At 36.9% G+C, this 24,627-nt stretch overlaps 1 protein-coding gene across 1 annotated transcript in view; it reads right to left on the bottom strand.

Annotated features, from left to right (window-relative positions):
• Positions 1–16,866: 16,866 nt before the first annotated feature.
• LOC140691490 (MAM and LDL-receptor class A domain-containing protein 1-like) overlaps positions 16,867–24,627 on the bottom strand; it is a 55,772-nt gene continuing 48,011 nt past the window's right edge. The window contains exon 8 of the mRNA XM_072955136.1: positions 16,867–17,054. Coding sequence (XP_072811237.1) covers positions 16,867–17,054 — 188 coding nt within the window. The remainder of the gene's footprint in view (positions 17,055–24,627) is intronic.

Consider the following 24,627-nt stretch of genomic DNA (forward strand, 5'->3'; position numbering starts at 1 on the left):
ATTTCCATTGACTAAAAAAACGGTCAAAACTGTTAGTTTTGGCATACTTCTTTGACAATCTCAAAGGAGTAACAAATATAATAATGTCCAGTGGGGTTCTACGAGCTTAAAGAGAATCTAAAGTTATAATAGTTGTGTTATTATAAAGTTAACATAATACTAATGTACCTTTTCAATGGCATCCAAACAAAACAGAGAAAAACAGAACAAAACCCTTCTGCTTTCCTACGAGTTTCACAAACCCTTACTGAAATGCTATATGTAGTTACAGTTGCTCTATTTAAAGGGCATATATAAAAATTATACTGGTGGTTAACAATATAAATGAGGAAGAAGTAAGACTGTAACAAAGAAGCCTAAAGAGTGATTAAATTGCATTCAAGTATTTGTGATTTATTTTACAGACAGTGCTAAATCTCCGTTCTCTGTTCCTAGAAAGAAGATTAAACTATTTTTCTTTCTGCTTTGCAAAAACTTGGACTGGTCTAAAAAGAAGGCAAGCCTACTGTATGATTCCTGACAACTAGAAAAATTTATCAGGGAACTTTTCCCCCTCTTCAGACCTTCAAACCAATCTTTTAAATAATGTAACAAATTTTTTTATTATTAAAGCAATGCTCCTTTCAGGAAACTCAAGTAACCACAAATTATTAAGTCGATCAGAAGAGCATAGGGCAAAACAAAACAGAGTTCCATGTATGCAGTCTGTAGATAGAAATGAAAATACACAGTATTATCACTCCACAGCAGGAAAGACAGACAACTATTTAAAACAAAAAAACAAAACAAAAAACAGAGAGGAAGGCATCCTACCATGATCTGTATTTGCGGCAGGCTCAGCGCCAGGAAGACGGGGTTCTAGGTGGGTTAGCCCTTTCACGAATTCCCAGCGTGAATCGTGCGTGAGAAATGGCTCCCAGCCGCAGAAACCAGATTCGAAGTCACACCTGAGATGATCTGCTGTTGTACGTGGAAAAGAGAACAGGGTGTGAAGAAATGAAGGAGGAGCAAGCAGGAAAAGGCTGACTCCACGTCAGCCGATCAACGGAGGCGATCAGAACAATCACTCTACTTTGTAAAGGGTGTTTTCTGATTATCAGAACAGTTGTTCTTTTCCCAGCCTCACAAAGTTTTCCACGTGCTGTGTGAAGCATCGCCCTTCAATATTCTATTTGCAAGTCCGGCACATTTCGTCCTGGTTGGACACCTCCATTGCATTTGCAAGGTGACACTTTAGAGGTTTTCAGAGAGTAACTAATTTACCTGCCAAGATGAACAAGATTCACCGGCTAAGATGGTCAAAAACAATTTGAAAGGATCGAATTTAAATTAATTCTGGACACTTTGAAGAGCTTGAGGTCAGTGCTTTAGTACACATCCTATTAGCTATTTTAACAGTTAAAAAAAAAATCCCTAGCCACTTTGGATTGCAGGTATATGAGGTATTTTGAACTTCATTTCCCGCCACCCATTTAATATACAACAAAAAGTTACAAAAAAAAAAAAACCTTAAGATCCTGTATTTACCACAAAAGAACTAGTTTTAGAGAAAGTCAAGATTTGAGGTAGGCCTCCTAAGCACTTTTTAGTCAACAAATTAGTGAAAAAAAAAAAAAACCAGCAAGTTTCAGAGGACTGGGCAGTAAACTAGAAATGCTAACATCTTGATGTGTGCTAACAAAAAATTCGTTTTTATGTGCTTAAATTTTCTTTTCCTAAAACAAGACTCACAGTGTCCACCTTAGTAGTTTTGGGGATAAATTAATACAATTAACTTAAAACTTATTTCCAAGTATTTCTCTTTATGCAGAGGCATTTTCATAGCAGAAGGGAGGACAAAATAATTCCTGGTCAGAAAACACCTAAATTTTGACAAGCTCCCTAAGATCATAATCTATTCTCTTTAATAAAAATAATAATAGATGTGTTACCACTGACCTCCAAGAATGTATCAAGTATTCTGCATTTATTACCATCAGTGCTCACAAATACCCTCCACAGGGAGTGTAATTATCCCCAAAAGACTTTCTTTTGGAAACGTTAGCACTGTGCAACTTACCTATGGTAAATTTTAGTAAATGGAACACCCAGCCTTTGAATTGTCTGATATCAAAGCTTATCCTTCGAAGCCTCCCTACCCCAGGGACACTGTCTCATAATTAAAAAGACTTCATCACCTTATGCTTGTTCCTAACCATTATTTTCCATTTTAAGTAATATGACCAATTTTACCAATATACTGAATAAGCTCACTCTATCTGAATAATCAAAGGGTCTTCAAATGTCTATAAATATGGATGGATGCCTGGTTTCATCAACAGATATTTCATTACTAACATGTTAACTCTTAGCAACATTAAAAGTGCATGATATACAAGTAACAATGCCACTTAAATTTCTCTGCACGTAAACTGAACGTTTTGATCTTAGAGCTATGCTTGTTTTGATAGTCATATAATGGACATATAATGAAAGATACTTTTCTCTACAAGTAAATATTATTGTCCCCCTTAAATCGATTTCTCAAAAAATAAAACCAAGTGAATTAACTACATATGTTATATAGATATGTATAACTTCATATATTTTAGTGTAATAATGAAAGAATATTGCACATTATCTAATGGTTAATCAATCAATCGGACAGGGAAATGCTGCTCACCCATACAGTACCCAATTGAAAACCTGCTGCTTCTGGACCTTTATCTTTTCCGAGCTCTGGTTACAGAGTTGATACAATACTGCTATTGATAAAAAGTTACTCCTTCCAAGGGGAACTGCTTCTGGCTTTTGACATAGTCTTAAGAACCCCCTCCCTGGGCTTCCAGAAGATCCTCTGACCTGGTTCTTTGGTCCTCTGTGAACTTTGCCACCTGCTAAGTTACCTCCCAGCTCTTCTACATCAGTTGGTGGGGTGTCAGAATATACACCTGACCTCTGAAATGTGCTATAAAGTTCCAAATTCTTAGTTGTGAACTTGGTCAAGTAATACTTCTACCTCCCTCCACCAAGGGTACCCCCAATTCCTAAAGAATAGAAAATCTTCCATCTGGGTTGGCCCGGATTGCCCTACTTCACGGCTTTTGTGCTAACAGAAGAATTAATACATATCCTCTTTCCTCTCGACTGACCCTGTTTGGGCAATGAATTCAATACTGTCCTGTTAGGGGAAAAACTGATATACTGATACACAAAGGAAGCAAGCCCATACATATCACAGTCTTATTCACTGCAGGTGGGGAAGTAACCATCCTCACACCAACTAGGCAACGGTGTGAAATGGCCATAAGGACCAGTGAGTGTGGAAATGGAAAGTACAGTGACCCAAGCAACACCAGACCCTTCCACAGACACCTCACAACTGCACGTGCATCACTCAACTGCAAAGATTAAAAGGATTTCCAGACAGAGTTACTTCGAATTACATCAGTGTTGAAATTTGGCTTTAGGAGAAAAGTTCAAACCATTTCTTTCATTACCTGATGTTTTATCAGTTCAAATGTCCATCACTGCTCTTTCTACAGAACACTAAACACCACTGTCCTTTGAAAAATGAAGATTAATTTTTAAAGTCCATCACCATACAGGTTATATGGAAGCGAAATGGTTCAGTCACCTCTGTAAAACTCTTGGTGAACGCTCAGCTGTATTTTACCAATGACATTCGTTCCAGTACACTTCAAAGGACTTTTTTTAAAGCTGAATATTCTAGAACTTAACTGCACTATAAGTCAAATTCCAGTCACCAAAGTTGAAGTCCTTCCATTAATCTTTCTCTTACGTAATTCAAAATGTTGAAGGTTAAGTTATAAATATCTGAAAACCAGGAGGGCCAAATACATTCTGGCAGCTAATAAATGCCTTATGATACCATATGTGTTAAACATTAAATATTTATAAAATCTAAAAAATCATCTACTCATATTATAAGCAAAATGTATTCACTACAAACCATGATTCTGATTATGTGGTTGCTTTTATTTAAATTTCTGTGGCTACAGAACACATTTCACCATTTCTAATCAGAGATACGCCACTGTTCATAATTTGAGTGAAATTTCACCGAGTTCATCAGTTAGAGTAATATTTTTAAATTATGACAAAGCTTTCTCTTGCATATTTAACCACCGAAGCATATAGGCAGAAGAAAAAGAATTTCACTGTGGCAGCTGAGGAAAATTCTGGATCATGAAAATTGAAATATTTCTGAATCCGCCAGTTCAGAAGTAAATCAGTTCTCTATTATAGAAGAAAAAAAGTCTGTGTGGGAATGAATGGGAATGTTCCATTGAATAAACATAGATTTTAATATGATTATATTATATAAACACTTTGTTAATATTTATTGAGAGACCACAAGGATCTTTCCTCTGCAAATACACATATATATATTTCCCTTATAATTCAGGAAGTATTTTAGTATTCAATATTTTTTCAAAGTATGAAAGACATCCAGAGACAGTATCACAGTGAGAATTAACTGCATTGTGTTGGATTGATTTAATCTGGAATATTGTACTAACCTCTCCTCTGAAGCATCACAACTTAGAGTAGCATTTTAAATGCTCTAAAAAGTCCTATATATCCAATTAAAAGAACATTTTCCCATGGAATTTCCAAGCTGTTCTGATTTGAACACAAATCTATCCATCCTTCCATCTTTTTTGGAACACACACACAGTCTTTTTCTATGTTATGACTGAAAATCAGGTATGTATTTTTTCAACATTTTATTGTGATACTATATGCTTAGTATAAATTTTACCTCTTAACCATTTTTAAGCACACAGGTGAGTGGCACTAAGTACCCTCACACTGCTGTACAACCAATGCCATCGTGTGTCTCCACCACTGTTCATTAGCCCAAAGTGAAACTCCACGCCCATTAAGCACATCCTCCCCTTCAGCCCTGGCAACCACTCCGCTTTCCACTTCTATGAATTGGATTCCTCTAGGTAGGTGCCTTACGTGAGAGGAATTACACAGTACTTGTCCCTTTGTGACTTGCTTATTCCTTTAGCATGACGTTTTCAAGGTTCATCCACGATGCAGCATGTGTCTGAAATTTTGATATATTTGATATGTAAGTTGTTAAGCTAGCCGATGTACACCTTTAGATATGTTTGCTACATGTTATGCTTTATTTTATTAGAATGGTTTTAAAATATATTGCATATGGGGAGAGGGTTTATCTCACGTGGTAGAGCGCATGCTTATCATATATGAGGTCCTGGGTTCAACCACCAGTGCCTCCTCTAAGAATAAATAAATAAACCTAATTACCTCTCCCCACCAAAATATATATATATATTGCATATGTGTTTTATTCTTAAATGTCCCTATTTTATACAGGATCATGTTAATACCATCAACAATCTATTGTTTGGAATAGATGCAGGATGTGTCTTTCTAGGACTGGCTTATTTCATTCAGCATAATGATTCCACTTACATGAGGTTGTCTCAAATACTCAAGCTCACAGAAGGAGAGAACAGAACAGTGGTAGCGGGGACTGGGGGGACACGGAAATGGCAAGTGCTTGTTCAGTTGGTATAAAGTTCCAGTTTTGCAAGAAGTAGGCACTCCTACTGTCAGCCACACCGCCCTGTGCACCTTTTTGTCAAATGCTTTGCAACAGTTTTAAAGGCTCTGTCAAAAACACAGCCTTTTATGAAGTATTTTGAGAAGGGAGAGGCAGAAAGGCGAGGGAGCTTGGGAAAAGCTCTCTTGCCTGCTCCACTGGCACCCGTCCGACCGTTCGTGTTCACTGAAATGATGTATTTGAGGTGAAAGTGCGGTGGAGGGCAGGCATTTGTCTGTGCATCTCCCACATCAGTCATGAGGATGGAGCCTCTTAGGTGCGCGTGGCAAAGTTTTCCGGGGCCAGCGCACTAAGCTGTTTACAGCTTTGACAGGTGACATCCTCCACCCGCTAAGGGTCAGAAGATTTCGGACAAATTCTGCAAAACTGCTTGAAGGCAGGCTCGTCACACCAAGCGTGGGCACGTTCCCATCCTTGCAGTGATCACAGCCACGTTCCTGATCTCTCTCTCCCCCCCTCCCCCCCTCATATACATATATTCTACACCGTCCTAGAGACTCATCCTACAGTGGGATAAATAGAAGATACAAAAGCATTTTTCTTACGTTTCATGAACTTAAAAATTCTATTTGTAAAAAAGTTTTGTTTTATAAATTCAAATTTTGTAAAAGACAAATTTAAAAGTATGTGTAAAATGTTTCAGTGTTTTCAGTTTCAAAGGAAAGCCTCTCTTACTTAGTTCTAACGTATATAATGTACATACGTATATATGCACAAATGCGTTAAATACTTTAATTCAGAAAATAGTGTAATATATATCAGTTATGATAATTCAATGGCTACATAATTTCCTCCAAGCAAAACGGACAGCACAAATATTTACATGAAGAACTCATGATGGCATCAAAGTATACAGATGTTTTGTAATATGTAAGATGGCACATTTTTAGGTTACATCCCCCTTATCAAGTTGATCTCAGTCAAGCAAGCATGCTAGGTTTTCTTTGGCCAAGTAAGTTGACATTATTTGGAAAACTGAACAGACTAATAAGTAACTGATATTTGCTGATAAGGATAGACTTCTGTCCCTGAAGTCACACAAAAGAAACAGAAGATACACACTATGGGGAAAATGCCAGATAAGTAATCAATACAATTTCAATGAAGGAAGAGATATGGGAAAATACATCCAAAATCAAATGCTAAAATATTTACTAATACTCTAAGTGGAATTTGATTAAGAAAACCAATTTTAAAAAGAGCATGAAGACCCCTTCAGGGGCTGGGGGGGCTAAGTTTCAATATGTAAAATTGAAAAGACAATAAATATAGTTGCTTCGTTATTGAAATTGAATAATACAAACCATTAGAAAAGTGAATTTCTCCAAAAGAAATGAACTATATACTGTGTATAAAAAAAAATTAATGAAGCATAGAAAGGAATATGACCCTTACATTAGAGAAAACAAATTGCCTTCATATTTTTAATGACAAAAAGAGAGCACCCAAAAAAATCAGTCCAGATCATACTGGTAAGTAACCTATTTTGTTTAAATCTAGTGTTAAAATCAGGTGTCTGAGGAATTAACTGAATTGCAGTTTACAAACAGGCAGAGGACACCCCCTTGCTTTCCCATCTCCTTTCTCCTGCATCCCTGTCCATTACTCTTAATAAAATCCGTCTTCACCCACTAACAGAAGCTTATTGTATAAAGAGCTTTTCATTAAAAAGGTGACATTTATCTTAACGCAGTATTTTCCTCTTGCTCAACAAAACATATGACTAAAGTAAAACTGCAACAAACTATCCAATTTTTGATGATTAAGAAACCCTCCTGTTTGTGATACAGAAATTGGATGCATTGGAATTCACTGTTCCTAAGACACAAATATTTTAGTTGCTAAGGTACATCATATAAGAACCACCATGTAGGTTGTAAATTGAATTCTATTTCCTCTCTAGTATGACTTGGTTTGAATAATAATGGGATTTCTTGTCATTACTCCTATCAAAGATTCTCCATAGAAGGTCTGAAACAAAGGTGCTGAGCCTCTTTTGCCCAAGCATGAGTACGCACCATGGCTGACATGATTTCCACGGTCGTCATGGCTGCCTGGAAGGCAGTGGCGTCCTCCTCACCCCTCCCCACAGTTTCCTCTATTAACTGGTCAGCATGGGAAAGTCCTACATTTAACCAAGGTTAGCAATCTGTATGTCTCCAAAGAGAGAAATACAATGAGGTTCCCTCTCCTATCCACTTTCCTCTTTAACCAAAACACATACACATTTACACACACACTGCCCCCCCCCACTAATCACAACTATGCATTTGTTAAAGAAATAGATTTTGCAGTGTTAGCAAAAAGCACCAAAACAATAAGTCTGCACAGAGACCCCCACAAGGAATAATCCTACTAACTTCAGAGTGAGAATGCTTCATCTCATTGACCTTATTTCATCCGTATTAACTTCACCGACCTCAAAACACTCTTGGAAATCCAACCACCGTCATGAATGTGAGCATACGAACGAGTAAATCATTAATTCACTTACGGCAAGTCACTGGGTCCTCATCACTCTCATCAGAACAGTCCTGCCGAGAGTCACAGACCGACTCCTGGGCGATGCACTGCCCACTGGCACAGGTGAATTCATCTGCGGAGCAAAGCCCTCGGGCTGGGGTCTGTGCACAGGCGTAGACCCAGAGCTGATCGAGCCCAATGAAACCGTTCTGGCTCAAGATAGCCCCTTCAAAAATAACCTTCAGGGAAACAAAAACAATTTGTGAGCTTATAATCTCTTCTAAAGACCAAAAAAAAAAAAAAAGAAAGAAAGAAAGAAAAAAGAAAGGAGGAGGTGGAGAAGGAGGAGGAGGAGAAGTATAATCTAGATTGAAGAATTGTTGAGAAAAATGCCAGCTTAAAGAGCAAGTAATACAACAAACAAACAGGGACCTATTTGATAAGCCTGACCCACACACATAAGACTGATGGGCATATTAGAAAGCACCCATGAGCTAATGAGAGCATCCCGCTTAATCACTGACAACGTCCCTAACGGCAAACTTGTTACTTAGCCAATTTTACAGCCCTCTTTCTTTCATGTGCAAGGAAAAGAATGTGTTGTCACCTGCTTCTATGATGGGAGTTAACACTGCACCTGGTTTTTGAACTACTTAAGTTAGTTACTGAAATGCATAAAGGGAAATGTCAGGCAGATAGTAAGGGACACAACAGAAGAAGAGAATGTTTAAAATGATAAATTTTAAAAGCCATTCATTTTTATAAAAAAGAATTTAATCATCCAAGAGGTGCTAATTAAAGGAAATAAGTCTCATTTTCTCCAATCAAATTGCTAGCTTTCTGAAAGTATGCAACATTAGCAAGTGAAACCACCACACACTGCTAGTCTAGTGTAAGATACTGTTCAAGTAGTAACATTCCTTGGGGCTCTATCCAGATCAATGTTTAGTCAACACCAAGAGTGCAGGAGAGAGAGAAGTCACTGACTGAATAGCAAATAACTAATTCTCTGCTATCCACTATGGTAGTCACTAGTTATACATGGCTATTTCAATTTAAGTTAATTAAAATTAAAATAAACTTCACTTTCGCATTTCAATAGTTACATTTCAAGTGTTCAGTAGCCACATGTGGCTAGTGGCTACCATACTGGAGGGCACAGAGATAGAAAATTTCCATTAATGCAGAAAGTTCTATTGAATAGCACTGGTCTATATATTGATAACATATAAAAAAGATATTAGAAATAAAGACTGACTTCTTTTAATCTCTTACAGCTTAAAGTTTCTGAATAGATCTTTTTTCTTTTCAAAAATATGAGTGATACATATTTGTGAATTATTACTTAGGATCAAGTTTGCCTGTAAATTTAACAATTTATAAAATAATGTTAAATTTAAATCATATTTCATAATAAGAAAACTTTGTATCTTTCTCTATGATGAATATCATATACATAAAAATTAGGGGACCTACAGATGTATATTTTCATAGCAGCAAATATCAGATATGCAGAAATGATACCAGTTTGGGTTTCAAAAATTCATGACTTTAAACTTTGATCTCAAAAGTCTGCCATTAGTCAAAAGCTAGTTACATTTAACGTGCACTTGGAAGCCTAAAATAACTCCAAAATTGTTTTCTTTATATTTTTTGTTTTATCTTTGTGATAAGTACTAAAACAAATTTCATTATTCAGCTTCTTAAAAACAGCACAAAGGTCCAATTATTTAGTAACTCTTTCAGAAGCTATAAAAATGGACATCAGCTTAGAAAAATTAAAATGGTGCCAAAATGTTAACTCAATGGGCTATGATATAAAACTCAACTTTGCTGAGAATGCTACAAAAATACTATGATTCAGAAATTCCAATCCCCCCAACCCCCACAGTAAATGGGACTCTAAAAATCTTCATGGTTATAATTTAGTTACCAGTTGGGTTCTCCCTTTTAACACCTAGAAAAACGTATGAGTGTGGTATTACCTTAAAGGAATGAAACTGGTTCCATAAGCCACACATACAATCAGTCTCATTATTTCACACTCACACTCCAGTAAAAATATATTTATGCTCTCTACACACAACACAAAATGGATGAAATCTTAAAGTACTGCACATCAAAAATAAAAATCTAAACTGCAGTTAATAATACCAGTATTCAGTGTTGACCCCTCTGATGTTACTATACTTTGTAGTATTGCCATGAAATCAGAAAAAAAAAGAAGTAACAGGCAAACACTTAATATGAAAGTTAAAAAGTTACCAGATATATGTTTTTTCTGCATAATCTCAGCTCTATAGACAACACAAAGTCCCAAGATAATATTTTTGAGACAGCACTCTCACTGAGCAATGTACATTTCAGATGTATCTTTGTACAAGCAGAGCTTACGCATGTGTAATGAAGATGTGAATTACTGCATTCAAATCATTTGCATAGACTCTACTGATTTTTCAATACTGATTTGTCAATACCAGTTTATTATTTATCTCCTTCTAAAAAAAACCATAAATACTATTAAGCCATAAAAAAGGACAACATAACGCCATTTGCAGCAACATGGATGTTCCTGGAGAATGTCATTCTAAGTGAAGTAAGCCAGAAAGAGGTAGAAAAATACCATATGAGATCGCTCATATGTGGAATCTAAAAAAGACCAAAAAAACAAAAACAAAAACCCCCCAAAAAATCTCCTTCATAATGCAATTGGCTTCCCTGGTTGCACTGCATGGTGTTGGGGGTGCTAGGGAGGGAAGCCCACGGAAGATGAGGAAGCTCTAAACAACAGTAGTCACACTGTTGCTCCTCCACTCAGGAAAACTTGACCTGAGTAGGGCTAGGCACGATGAAAAGAAGTAGGTAATTGCTCTCCCCAAATACACAGGTCTACATCCCTAATTAAAATGCTAATTTAAATTTAGCAATGGGTGATACATTCACTACTGCAAGGCTAAAAATATTAAACTTGGGATAAAAATACTTGTTTTTTGCTTTTATACCTTAAATGTCTTCCGTCCTTCTGGTATTAACACATCCGCTTTCACCCATCTTCCATGAGTTGACGTGTTGTATGTCCAAAATATTTCTTCTTCCTTTGATTCAAATATTCCTTTGATTCACATATTTATATCTGCTCTCTTAACTGCATTTCATTACATTTACGCTACCTGTATGATATTAAGTACTAAGAAATTTCAAGTGTTGGTTAAAAGATGTGTAATATTTTAAAGGAAAAATAAACTGGAGAACGGGGGGTGGAGAAGAAAAGATAGAGCACAGAGGGTTTTTAGGGCAGCAGAAATACTCTTTAAAAGATATTTAAATGATGGATACGTGTCATTATACATTTGTCCACCAATTTGCAACACCAAGAGTGAACTGTAAATGTAAACTAGACACTTTGAGTGATACGGATAATGCCAACATAGGTTCATCAATTGTAACATGGGTACCACGATGCTGGAGGATGTTGACAATGAAGGAGGCTGTGCATGTGTGGGGCAGGGGGTATATGGAAAAATCTCTGTATTTTTTTCTTGATTTTGTTTTGAATCTAAAACTGCTCTATAAAAATTAAGTCTAAACTCAGGAAATAAAGCATGTCTACATAATACTGCTTTTTTATGATGGAGAGTAAGGACAAAACAAAAATTTGAATGGGATCTTAAATAAAATACTGCACTGCAAAAATAAATTCTAAATAACAATTAATTAGCAATTACCAGCTATTTAAATGTTGATCCCACTGATGTTACTGCATTTTGCAATACTACCATGATATTAAAAAAGAAAAAAACGGCAGGAAAATATTTAATGTGAAAGTAAAAAAAAGTTACCAAATACATTTTCTGCACAGTCTGAGTTTATATATTTTTCCTATGGAAGAATTCATTCCAATTTCCCAATAATAGTTGTTTTCTGGAGATTATACTTCTATTTGACTCTCCAGTCATTCAATCAAAGACCTTTTCATGTCTTCGAAAGCATGTTATGTCATGCATTTGTATAATGATCATCTTCCAGGTAGCAAAGTGTATGCAAAATCATGTTACTATATACTGTGAGGTCGGATACTTGATAAAAGTCCATAACATACTTCACAAATCTGTCTGTGGTACTGGGCTTTATAATTTATGACTATGCTTTTATCATCTGAAATAATCCTATTTTTCTTTAGACTTTATGAAACATTCAAGTTAATGTGACATTTCCCTGGTAAAGACAGACCAGACTGTTCACAATATGCACCCATGGGCTGCATTGCTTTTCCATGTATCCATAGAGTGAAAGTGCAGAGTGGGGCATCAACATGTCTCAGGCTGAGCTCTGAGAATACCTCTGTGTCCTCCTGTGAGAGAGGAAGCAGCACTGGAAGGTGGCATCTAGTTGTTAATTCAAATGACACATGACATATGCTTTTTCACTCTCATAAGCCTTTATCTCCTCACTCAGTTTCACTTATTTCATTCATAAGCAAGATTTTTTTTAAATGAGTCTATTATTAACTTAGTCCTTTACTCTCTATTATGTACTCCAATTTCCAAGTCTTAAATATTTCAGGAGATCATCTAAACAAATTAAAATGTACTTCATTTCATCTCTTATTCATATCAACGGTGAAGACTTCCACAAGAAAAGGAAACACACATTGTGGATGTATTTCCACGAATCACTCCTAGGTCACATCACAAGGAAATGAAGTAATAAAAAGCTGAGAAATGAAGCAAAATTTTCTCAGTAAGTTTTATGCAATTCAGTTATTTAGCATCGAGGCATTTAACATCCTCCACAGATGCTTTTAGTGATACTGCCTGGTAAGTTGCATACATCACGTCCCCTCACTTTCATTTTATGAGAATAATTTACAGCTCTTGTGTTCTTTTTTCACACTAATTGATTCCCCTCTGTTCTACTGGACGAATGCATTTACATTTTTTTTTAACTGAGCAGTGTTCTTTCTAAATTCAAATGGCTTTTCATACACCAATCAGTGGAATATTGCGTATGAAATCCAGATTTTTCTACCACCTTTTCCCATCTACAAACAATGAAAAGGAAAAAGGATTTACAGCCAACTAAATGAAATCAGCTTTTATTTTATTTTTACCCTTACTCTCAGACTCTTATCTAGTTACTTTCAACAAATGCCAATGTAAAAAAACCTCTCAGCTCGGAAAAAATCTTTCAAATGATGTTCTAATTTTCTATTAACTTAAAATCAATAAATCAATCAAAATTAATTAAGTATCTTTACTCCCCTAGACCAGGATCAATAATGCCTTTTTACCTTTCAAGAAACAATATTTATCACTAGACCTCTTGCAGATCCCTGCTCATCCTTCCCTCTTCCAGTGAAAAAATCACAGGCATCAAATCCAAGGGGCTTTTTTTAACCTACTTTTAAATTGCATGTGGGGAGAGGACCATGTACTCTGGCAAAAACCTTCCTTCAAGGAAAGCTTTTTATAACTTGAAACCTTGTATCATACAAGGAAAAGATACTTTCTAAGGCAATTTCCTTCCATCCCAACTATGTGTTCTTCCTATTTATTTGCCAGTGGGTATCTTAAAAATATGTTAAAGGCACCACAAGCTGGGAACCCCACTACCCTTGGCTCAGTGATGTGGAAACTGTCCTCAGGAAAGAGATAGACTGTTGCTATGATTATTATCTTACAGATGATGGGCAGAGACTTCATCAAAGAATAGTTACTCAGATGGCAAACAACAAGTGCGGCTGCCTTTAAAAGTTTCGATTTCTTTTTTAACCACTTGTCTTTCACCTATGTTTTCTACTTCTCAAGTTCTAAAGTACAGTGAAAATAAAGAAAATGACCCTACGCATTCTCATTAGGTATTTCTTTTTTTATGGTATAGTGTAAACATAACTTTTTTTTAACTTTTTTTATTGAGTTATAGTCATTTTACAATGTTGTGTCAAATTCCAGTGTAGAGCACAATTTTTCAGTTATACATGAACATACATATATTCATTGTCACATTTTTTTCTCTGTGAGCTTATATATATTTCCCTGTGCTATACAGTATCATCTTGTTTATCTATTCTACATTTTGAAATCCCAGTCTGTCCCTTCCCACCCCCTGCCCCCTTGGCAACCACAAGTTTGTATTCTGTCTATGAGTCTCTTTGTTTTGTATTTATATTTTGTGTTTTTTTTATTCCATATATGAGCGATCTCATATGGTATTTTTCTTTCTCTTTCTGGCTTAATTCACTTAGAATGACATTCTCCAGGAGCATCCATGGTTGCTGTAAATGGCGTCATTTTTTATGGCTGAATAGTATTCCATTGTATAAATATACCACTTCTTTATCCAGTCATCTGTTGGTGGACATTTAGGCTGTTTCCATGTCTTGGCTGTTGTAAATAGTGCTGCTAGGAACACTGGGGTGCAGGTGTCATTCTAAAGCAGGGTTCCTTCTGGATATATGCCCAGGAGCGGGATTCCTGGGTCATATGATAAGTCTATTCCTAGTCTTTTGAGGAATCTCCATACTGTTTTCCACAGTGGCTGCACCAAACTGCATTCCCACCAGCAGTGTAGGAAGGTTCCCTTTTCTCCACAGCTTCTCCAGCATTTGTCATTTGTGGATTTTTTAATGATGGCCATTCTGGCTGGTGGGAGGTGATACCTCATTGTAGTTTTGATTTGCATTTCTCTGATAACTAGTGATATTGAACATTTTTTCATGTGCCTATAGATCATTTGTGTGTCTTCCTTGGAGAATTGCTTGTTTAGGTCTTTTGCTCATTTTTGGATTGGGTTGTTTGTTTTTTTTCTTATTAAGTCATATGAGCTGCTTATATATTCTGGAAATCAAGCCTTTGTCAGTTTCATTTGCAAAAATTTTTTCCCATTCTGTAGGTTGTCTTTTTGTTTTACTTATGGTTTCCTTTGCTGTGCAGAAGCTTGTAAGTTTCATTGGGCCCATTTTATTTTTGCTTTTATTTCTATTGCTTGGGTAGACTGTCCTAGGAGAACATTTCTGAGATGTATGTCAGATAATGTTTTGCCTATATTTTCTTCTAGGAAGTATATTGTATCTTGTCTTACGTTTAAGTCTTTGATCCATTTTGAGTTTATTATTGTGTATGGTGTAAGGGAGTGTTCTAGTTTCACTGATTTACATGCTGCCATCCAGTTTTCCCAACACCATTTGCTGAAGAGACTGTCTTTATTCCATTGTATATTCTTGCCTCCTTTGCTGAAGATTAGTTGACCAAAAGTTTGTGGGTTCATTTCTGGGCTCTATATTCATTAGGTATTTCTTGATTCATCTGCATATATCCTAAGGGTTGTTTTCTTTATTCTACTCATGGAATATGTAAATGATCATTTTCATCAAGAGCTAATGTTTTAAATGATAGGTTTGGAGTCCTTTTAAGTTGGTGATAAAATATCAACTTGTTAAAGTAAGCCAAAAAGAGAAAGAAAAATACCCTATGATATCACTCATATGTGGAATCTTAAAAAAAAAACAAAAACAAAATGAAAAAAGAAGACACTAGTAAACTTATCTACAAAACAGAAACAGAATCACTGACATAGTAAACAAATCTATGGCTTCCAGGAGAAATGGAGTAGGAAGGGATAAATTGGGAATTCAAGAATTGTTAAGATTAACTAACTAAATAAATATATAAAATATAAATATAAATAAATATATAAAATAGATAAAAAATCAAATTTCTTCTGTATAGCACAGGGAACTATATTCAATATCTTGTAACAGCCTATAATGAAAAAGAATATGAAAATGAATATATATATGTATGACTGAAACATGCTGTTCACAGAAGTTGATACACTGTAACTGACTATATTTCAATAAATTTTAAAAAAAAAGAAAAATATACCAACTTGTAACTTAAATGTACTTTGATGCAGATTTTACATTGGTGACCAATGAGTTACCTATATCAAGCACAGCAAATAGTGCCAGAAAAGACTGGACACTGCAAGACTGGACACTGCCTTGCAGAATATTGAGTAAACTAATGGATCAAACATCAGTCAACACTAAGATGTATACCCAGTTGGTTCTGACTAACACACTAGATCAGTTTTCCCTGATTAACTTCTTCTTTTCTTATAACATGGGAGATGGACTCTCAATAACATACTCTTATTATATGAGGAGCTATCTGAAGGCAATTTGTTTTCACTCTTTTCTTGTGCAGCCCCAAAGCCACCAGAGCAATGAGTTGCTCACTTTCAATAATCCATAACTCCATTTATACATATTGAAACTTAAAATCCATCGATGATGTTCAGCATAGATTAAAGTAATCCTTAGTATTAGAAGATTTGTAACACAAATTCCTACTTGAGCTTAGGATAATAATTCATTCAACATTTAATGAATATTAATTAATCTACCATGTGAAAAGCCATTATTGTAAGATCATATATATTTTTAAAGCATCTTTAACCATAATATAAGCTCAATAGAATTATTCCAGATTATTTTTACTATGCCTTTGTTGAAGAAGGAGTTGGAATTACAGAACATTTCAAATTGCATAGAAACTCAACGGGCTTGGTTTATATGGCACAGGTGACAACTGAAAGATGCTTGAAGTTTCAACAGTACAACATATATGGAAAAAGTTATTTTATGAAACAACATTGTGAAAATGATCACAGTGACTTTTGCACATGACAATGTCTCCTAAACATTTCTTTTTAAAGGTAGTAAGTCAAGTTAAAGAATGCCTACAGCCCACACACATATTACCAAGAATCGAAATTTCATCTATTCAGTGAATTTGAAATTAATGCAAGTTCCTTCTCACCTTATTATCATAGAGTCCTACTCGCAGAGCACTGTTTTCCATTGAGTAATAGAACTGAAGACGGCAGCTCTCGCCGGAGCAGTGACACACAGAGCTATTCAGATAAGCCTTGCTGTCTAAATGGTTAAGAGCAGAGGCATGCTCAGCTCCCACCCACATATAGTAACCTGAAAAATAAAGGGGAAAAAAGCAATTTAGAAAAAATCACCTGCTGTGTGTTTGAACAAAATTACTGTATTTCTGGAGTTTCCAAAATCAATCTTGAAACACATATATTTTATTTAAAAGGACAGGGTGGACTTCCGGGCAAGATGGCGGAGTAGAAGGACGCTTGTAAGTCACCCTCTCCCACAAATACACCAAGACCCACATCTACAGACCCACTCAGCCAACCAGAGCACCTGCGGAACTCCAGCAGATCATCGCCCTCTTCAAAAGATAAAGACGCCAAAAATCTGGTAGGAGAAAAGGAAAAAAGAAAGAACAAAAGGCAAAGCAGCGCGGGACGGGTCCCGTGGGGAGGGAGCGGCAAAGGAGGACTGGCGCTTGCTGGCTGGGTCTCCCCTCTCCAACTGAGAGGCCAGCGGGACGGAGGGGGAGCCTCCGAGGCTCGGATCTGTACAGAGCAGCCCTTGTCTGACAGAACTAAGTTAAACGGGCACCGCGCGTCCCCCCGACAACCAGCCTGAGACGTGGGCCGGCAGCAGCGGGCAGGGCCAGGCTGCATAATCTGGGCGGAGGACGGGGGCGGCTGCACGGAGGAAACTCCGGGGGACTGCAAGGGGCTGAGCGCCGGGGCTGTGGGTGTACAGGACAGAACAACCTGGGCCCTCCATAAAACAGCAAGGTTGATGTGCTCTCGGGGGAAGGGTGCATACCCCCATCTCTGAAAACCCGCGGAAACTTTTCAGGGGAAGAGAAGCGGGGCCCAGGCAGAGCCGCCATATTCTCTGGCGCTTAACACCCAGGCGGGGGCAGAGACGAAACCTGCGTCCGCACCGAAGGGCTTAGCAGCCTCAAGGGCCAGACTGAGACGGGCCTACAGCCCTGGGCAGATAGGACCCTTCCATTCTGGTACCCCAGAGAACTTGATCCACAAAGACAAACAAGCATCTGGGTCTTGGCTCGGAGCAGGGACAAGGCTGCCCCTAGGTCTTCCCCGAGCCCACCCGCGGAGCGCGACCAGGGCGGAGCGCCGGCCAGGGCGGAGCGCCGGCGCAGAGCGCGCAGCCGCACAGAGCAGCGGAGCTACCGGCGGCGCAGGCAGGGGGAGAGCGGCCCCCCGCCTGTCGGGCAGGAACACAACCCCTGACCGAGGTGCTGGGAAGGGGCACGACCCGTCCTCCTGCCTGGCCAGTCTGCAACATCTGTCTGCGGCATCCAGAGGGGCAGTGACCCGCCCGCCCGCAGCAGAGGAGAGCTGCATCTGACCCCGTGTTAGGAGGAGGCGCGATCTGCTTGCCGACAGGTGCTGGGAGCAGCACAGAAGAGGGCGCCAACGGAGGGCCTATGAAAACAAGCTGAGCTTCCAAAACAGGACGAAGACAGGAGGACATCACATTAAAAGCACACACACTCCAGGAGAACACCGAAAACCCCCCTTTTTTTTTTTTTTTTTTGGTTTTTGTTTTGCTTTGTTTTGTTTTTTTGTTTTCTGTTTTTGTTTCTGTTTTGTTTTGTTTTAATCTGTTTTTACCTGTTCTATTTTCAATTACTCTTTTAATTTTTACTTCTTAATTCATTTCTATTTCTCTTGGGTTTTGATGTCCTGTTATTGATTAGACACAGGCTTCAAACACATATATTCATCTCCCCACCCCCTTTTTTTTTTAAGGTTTTAAAAGGACTTCTCCACCCGATTAATACTCTGCTTCAACCCGCTCTTCTATTATTCATTATACATTGTTTTCAAACCCTCTTTCTCCCTTCTTTTAAAAATCTTTCTCTCTCTCTTATTCTTTTCTTTTTTTTTTCTTTTTTTTTCCTAAGTTCTATTCCTAAATAGGCATTAGATAGATAAAATCCTTAAGATCCAAAATAGACAACTGATACTTCATAAACCACAGTGCCAGAGAGGTATGAGCAAGATGAAGAAGCAGAGAAACCTTTCCCAATTAAAAGAACAAGAGGAATCCCCTGAAAGAAAGCTCAATGAAATAGACATCGATAGCCTACTAGATCAAGATTTCAAAAAAGGAGTGATCAAATTGCTGAAGGAATTAAAAGAGATAATGCTTAGAGAAATAAAATATGTCAAAAATGAAATTGAAGCTATAAAGAAGAGCCAAGCAAAATGGGAAAACTCAATGACAGAGATGAGGAATGATCTAACAGCTGTGCAAAGCCGACTAGTTAATGCAGAGGAACGAATTAGTGATCTAGAAGACAGGGCAACAGAAAGCACCCATTCAGAAGAACTACAAGATAAGCAAATAAAAAATAATGATAATAGCATAAGGGACCTATGGGATAATATAAAGCGTCCCAATCTTCGCATAATAGGGGTCCCAGAAGGGGAAGAAGGATCAAAGGGGATTGAAAAGGTTTTTGAAGAAATCATGACTGAAAACTTCCCAAACTTAAAGAAGGAATCAGATATACAAGTACAGGAAGCTCAGAGGGTCCCAAACAGGAAGAACCCAAATAGACCCACACCAAGACATATCATAATCAAGATGGCCAGAGTCAAAGATAAAGAAATGATTCTAAAGGCAGCAAGAGAAAAGCAAGGAGTGAACTACAAGGGAACCCCCATAAGGCTCTCAGCTGATTTCTCTACACAAACACTACAGGCCAGAAGGGAGTGGCAAGATATATTCAAAGCCCTGAATGAAAAAAAGATGCAGCCTAGGATACTTTATCCAGCAAGGCTATCCTTTAGGATAGAAGGAGAAATAAAGAGTTTCACAGACAAAAAAAAGCTGCAGGAGTTTAGCAACACTAAACCCATGCTAAAAGAAATATTGAAAGGGCTATTCTAAATAGAAAAGCAGCAGGATGCTACAGAAATGAGAAACGTACAACTGGAAAGGTGATAACTCATGAATTACAAATAAAGAAAACACGAAATTATAAAAGAAGACATACAAATCACTGAGAGTGGGAGAGGGAGGCAGGGAAATATAGAATTTTTTTTCTTTCTTTTTTAAATTTTTTTAACAGTAGGATGGGTTTGAGATCATGTTATTATCAGTTTATTAAAAACGGGTATAGGTTAATAGATTTACAAAAAAGGGTAACCACAAGTCAAAAATTTACAAGGGAGTCACAAAAATTAAATAAAATCCATGATAATACAAAGGAAAATTACCAAACCACAAAAGGAAGAAGAAAGGAACAAAGAGGATATACCAATTCAACTGCAAAGATAAGTTCAAAATGGCAATAAACACACATCTATCATTAATTACTGTAAATGTTAATGGACTAAATGCTCCAGTCAAGAGACATAGAGTGGCAGAGTGGATTATAAAGCAAGAACCTTCAATATGCTGCATACAAGAGACCCACTTTAGGGAGAAGGACACATATAGATTGAGAGTGAAAGGATGGAAAAGGATATTCCATGCAAATGGAAAAGCCAAAAAAGCAGGTGTTGCAGTACTGATTTCAGACAAAATAGACTTTAAAACAAAGGCCATAAAGAAAGATAAAGAAGGACATTTTATAATGATTAAAGGAGTGATACAAGATGAAGATATTACACTCATTAATATATATGCACCCAATATAGGAGCACCTAAGTACATACAAGAATTACTAACAGAGATAAAGGGGGATATTGATGGGAATACAATCATAGTTGGAGATTTTAACACTGCATTAACATCACTAGACAGATCTTCCAGACAGAAAATAAACAAGGCAACAGAGAAATTAAATACTACAATAGAAAAACTAGATTTGGTGGATATTTTCAGAGCTTTACACCCCCAAAAAATAGAATATACATTCTTTTCAAGTGCACATGGAACATTTTCCAGGATCGATCATGTACTTGGACACAAAAGAAACCTCAACAAATTTAAGAAGATAGAAATTATCTCAAGCATCTTTACTGACCACAATGCCATGAAACTGGAAATCAACAACAGAGAAACAAAGGAGAAAAAAAGAAAAGCATGGAGATTAAACAATATGTTATTGAAAAAACAATGGATCAATGAGGAAATCAAAGCTGAAATTAAAAAATACCTTGAGACAAATGATAATGAAAGCACAACCACTCAAAACCTATGGGACACAGCAAAGGCAGTGCTAAGAGGGAAGTTTATAGCGATACAGGCCTTTCTCAAAAAAGAAGAACAATCTCAAATAAACAAGTTAACCCACCACCTAAATCAATTAGAAAAAGAAGAACAAAAAGCCCCAAAAAGCAGCAGAAGGAAGGAAATAATAAAGATCAGAGAGGAATTAAATACAATAGAGATTAACAAGACCATAGAAAAAATCAACCAAACCAAAAGTTGGTTTTTTGAAAAAGTAAATAAAATCGACAAACCTCTGGCCAAACTCACAAAAAAGAAAAAAGAGAGAGCACAAATTAGCAAAATAAGAAAGGAAAATGGAGAAATTACAACAAACAAAATAGAAATACAGAATATCATACGAGAATATTATGAAAAACTATATGGAACCAAACTGGATAACCTAGAGGAGATGGACAAGTTTCTGGAAACATACTGTCCACCAAAACTGAATCAAGAAGAAACTGAACACTTGAACAACCCGATCACTAGAAAGGAAATAGAAATAGCAATTAAAAACCTCCCTACAAATAAAAGTCCAGGACCGGACGGCTTCACCGGGGAATTCTACCAAACATACAAAGAAGAACTCATACCAGTCTTTCTCAAACTCTTCCAGACGATTGAAAAGGAGGGAATACTCCCAAACTCATTCTATGAAGCCACCATCACCCTGATACCAAAACCAGGCAAAGACACTACAAAAAAAGAGAATTATAGGCCAATATCACTGATGAACATAGACGCCAAAATCCTCACCAAAATTTTAGCAAATAGAATCCAACAACACATAAAAAAGATTATACATCATGACCAAGTGGGGTTCATCCCAGGGACACAAGGCTGGTTCAACATACGCAAATCAATCAATGTAATACATCACATCAACAAGAGAAAGGACAAAAACCACATGATCATCTCAATCGATGCAGAAAAAGCATTTGATAAAATTCAACACCCATTTATGATAAAAACTCTCGCCAAAGTGGGTATAGAGGGAACATATCTCAACATAATAAAAGCTATATATGACAAACCTATAGCCAGCATAGTTCTCAACGGTGAAAAACTCAAAAGCTTCCCACTAAAATCTGGGACAAGACAAGGATGCCCACTATCACCACTCCTATTCAATATAGTCCTGGAAGTCCTAGCCACAGCAATCAGGCAAGAGAAAGAAATAAAAGGGATCCAAATTGGAAAAGAAGAGGTAAAAGCGTCATTATATGCTGACGACATGTTACTATATATAGAAAACCCTAAAAGGTCCACAAAAAAGCTACTAGAGCTGATCGAAGAATTCAGCAAGGTAGCAGGTTACAAAATTAATGTTCAAAAATCAGTTGCCTTTCTTTACACTAACGATAAATCAACAGAAAAAGAAAGTAAAGAAACAATCCCCTTTAAAATAGCACCCAAAGTAATAAAATATCTGGGAATAAATCTAACCAAGGAGGCGAAAGAATTATACACAGAAAACTATAAACCATTGATGAAGGAAATTAAAGAAGACTTTAAAAAATGGAAAGATATTCCATGCTCTTGGATTGGAAGAATCAATATTGTTAAAATGGTCACACTGCCCAAGGCAATCTACAGATTTAATGCAATCCCTATCCAATTACCCAGGACATATTTCACAGAACTAGAACAAATCATAATAAAATTTATATGGAACCATCAAAGACCTAGAATTGCTAAAGCATTACTGAAGAGAAAGAATGAGGCTGGAGGAATAACTCTCCCAGACTTCAGACAATACTATAGAGCTACAGTCATCAAGACAGCATGGTATTGGTACCAAAACAGACATATAGACCAATGGAACAGAATAGAGAGCCCAGAAATGAACCCACAAACTTTTGGTCAACTCATCTTTGACAAAGGAGGCAAGAATATACAATGGAATAAAGACAGTCTCTTCAGTAAATGGTGTTGGGAAAACTGGACAGCAGCATGTAAAACAATGAAGCTAGAACACACCCTTACACCATATACAAAAATCAACTCAAAATGGATTAAAGACTTAAACATAAGACAAGATACAATAAACCTCCTAGAGGAAAACATAGGCAAAACATTATCTGACATACATTTCAAAAATTTTCTCCTAGAAGAAATAAAAGCAAGAATAAACAAATGGGACCTAATGAAACTTACAAGCTTCTGCAGAGCAAAGGAAACCAGAAATAAAACAAGAAGAAAACCTACGGAATGGGAGAAAATTTTTGCAAGTGAAACCGACAAAGGCTTGATCTCCAAAATATATAAGCAGCTCATACGACTCAATAAGAAAAAAATAAACAACCCAATCCAAAAATGGGCAGAGGACCTAAACAAGCAATTCTCCAAGGAAGACATACAAATGATCAAAAAGCACATGAAAAAATGTTCAATATCACTAATTATCAGAGAAATGCAAATCAAAACTACAATGAGGTATCACCTCACACCAGTCAGAATGGCCGTCATTCAAAAATCCACAAATGACAAATGCTGGAGAGGCTGTGGAGAAAGGGGAACCCTCCTACACTGCTGGTGGGAATGCAGTTTGGTACAGCCACTATGGAAAACAGTGTGGAGATTCCTCAAAAGACTAGGAATAGACTTACCATATGACCCAGGAATCCCACTCCTGGGCTTGTACCCAGAAGGAAATCTACTTCAGGATGACACCTGCACCCCAATGTTCATAGCAGCACTATTTACAATAGCCAAAACATGGAAACAACCTAAATGTCCATCAACAGGTGACTGGATAAAGAAGATGTGGTATATTTATACAATGGAATACTACTCAGCCATAAAAACCGACAACATAATGCCATTTGCAGCAACATGGATGCTCCTAGAGAATGTCATTCTAAGTGAAGTAAGCCAGAAAGAGAAAGAAAAATACCATATGAGATCGCTCATATGTGGAATCTAAAAAACAGAAACAAACAAACAAACAAAAACAAAGCATAAATACAGGACAGAAATGGACTCATGGACAGAGAATACAGACTTGTGGTTACCGGGGGGGGGGGGCGGGGTAGAGGGTGGGAAGGGATAGACTGGGATTTCAAAATTGTAGAACAGATAAACAAGATTACACTGTATAGCACAGGGAAATATACACAAAATGTTATGATAAATCACAGAGAAAAAAATGTGACAATGAGTGTGTATATGTCCATGTATGACTGAAAAATTGTACTGAACACTGGAATTTGACACAACACTGTAAAATGATTATGAAGCAATAAAAATGTAAAAAAAAAAAATTAAAAAAAAATAAAAAAATAAAAAAATAAAAGGACAGGGTGTTTTAAAATGCTCACATCAACTACAGATTATAGGTTTTTATTTCTGTCTTTAATTTCTAAAATGCACTGAAGTCTCCTCCTAATTCCTTAAATCAGAGTTTGATCATACCCTCAATATGAAAATTCAATATTCTTATAAAAAGAAATCTATTGATATAAAAATCTCTATGCAACCAAATGATTAT

The sequence above is a fragment of the Vicugna pacos genome, chromosome 35 (genome assembly GCF_048564905.1).
Source record: "Vicugna pacos chromosome 35, VicPac4, whole genome shotgun sequence".
Classification (NCBI taxonomy): Eukaryota; Metazoa; Chordata; class Mammalia; order Artiodactyla; family Camelidae; genus Vicugna; species Vicugna pacos.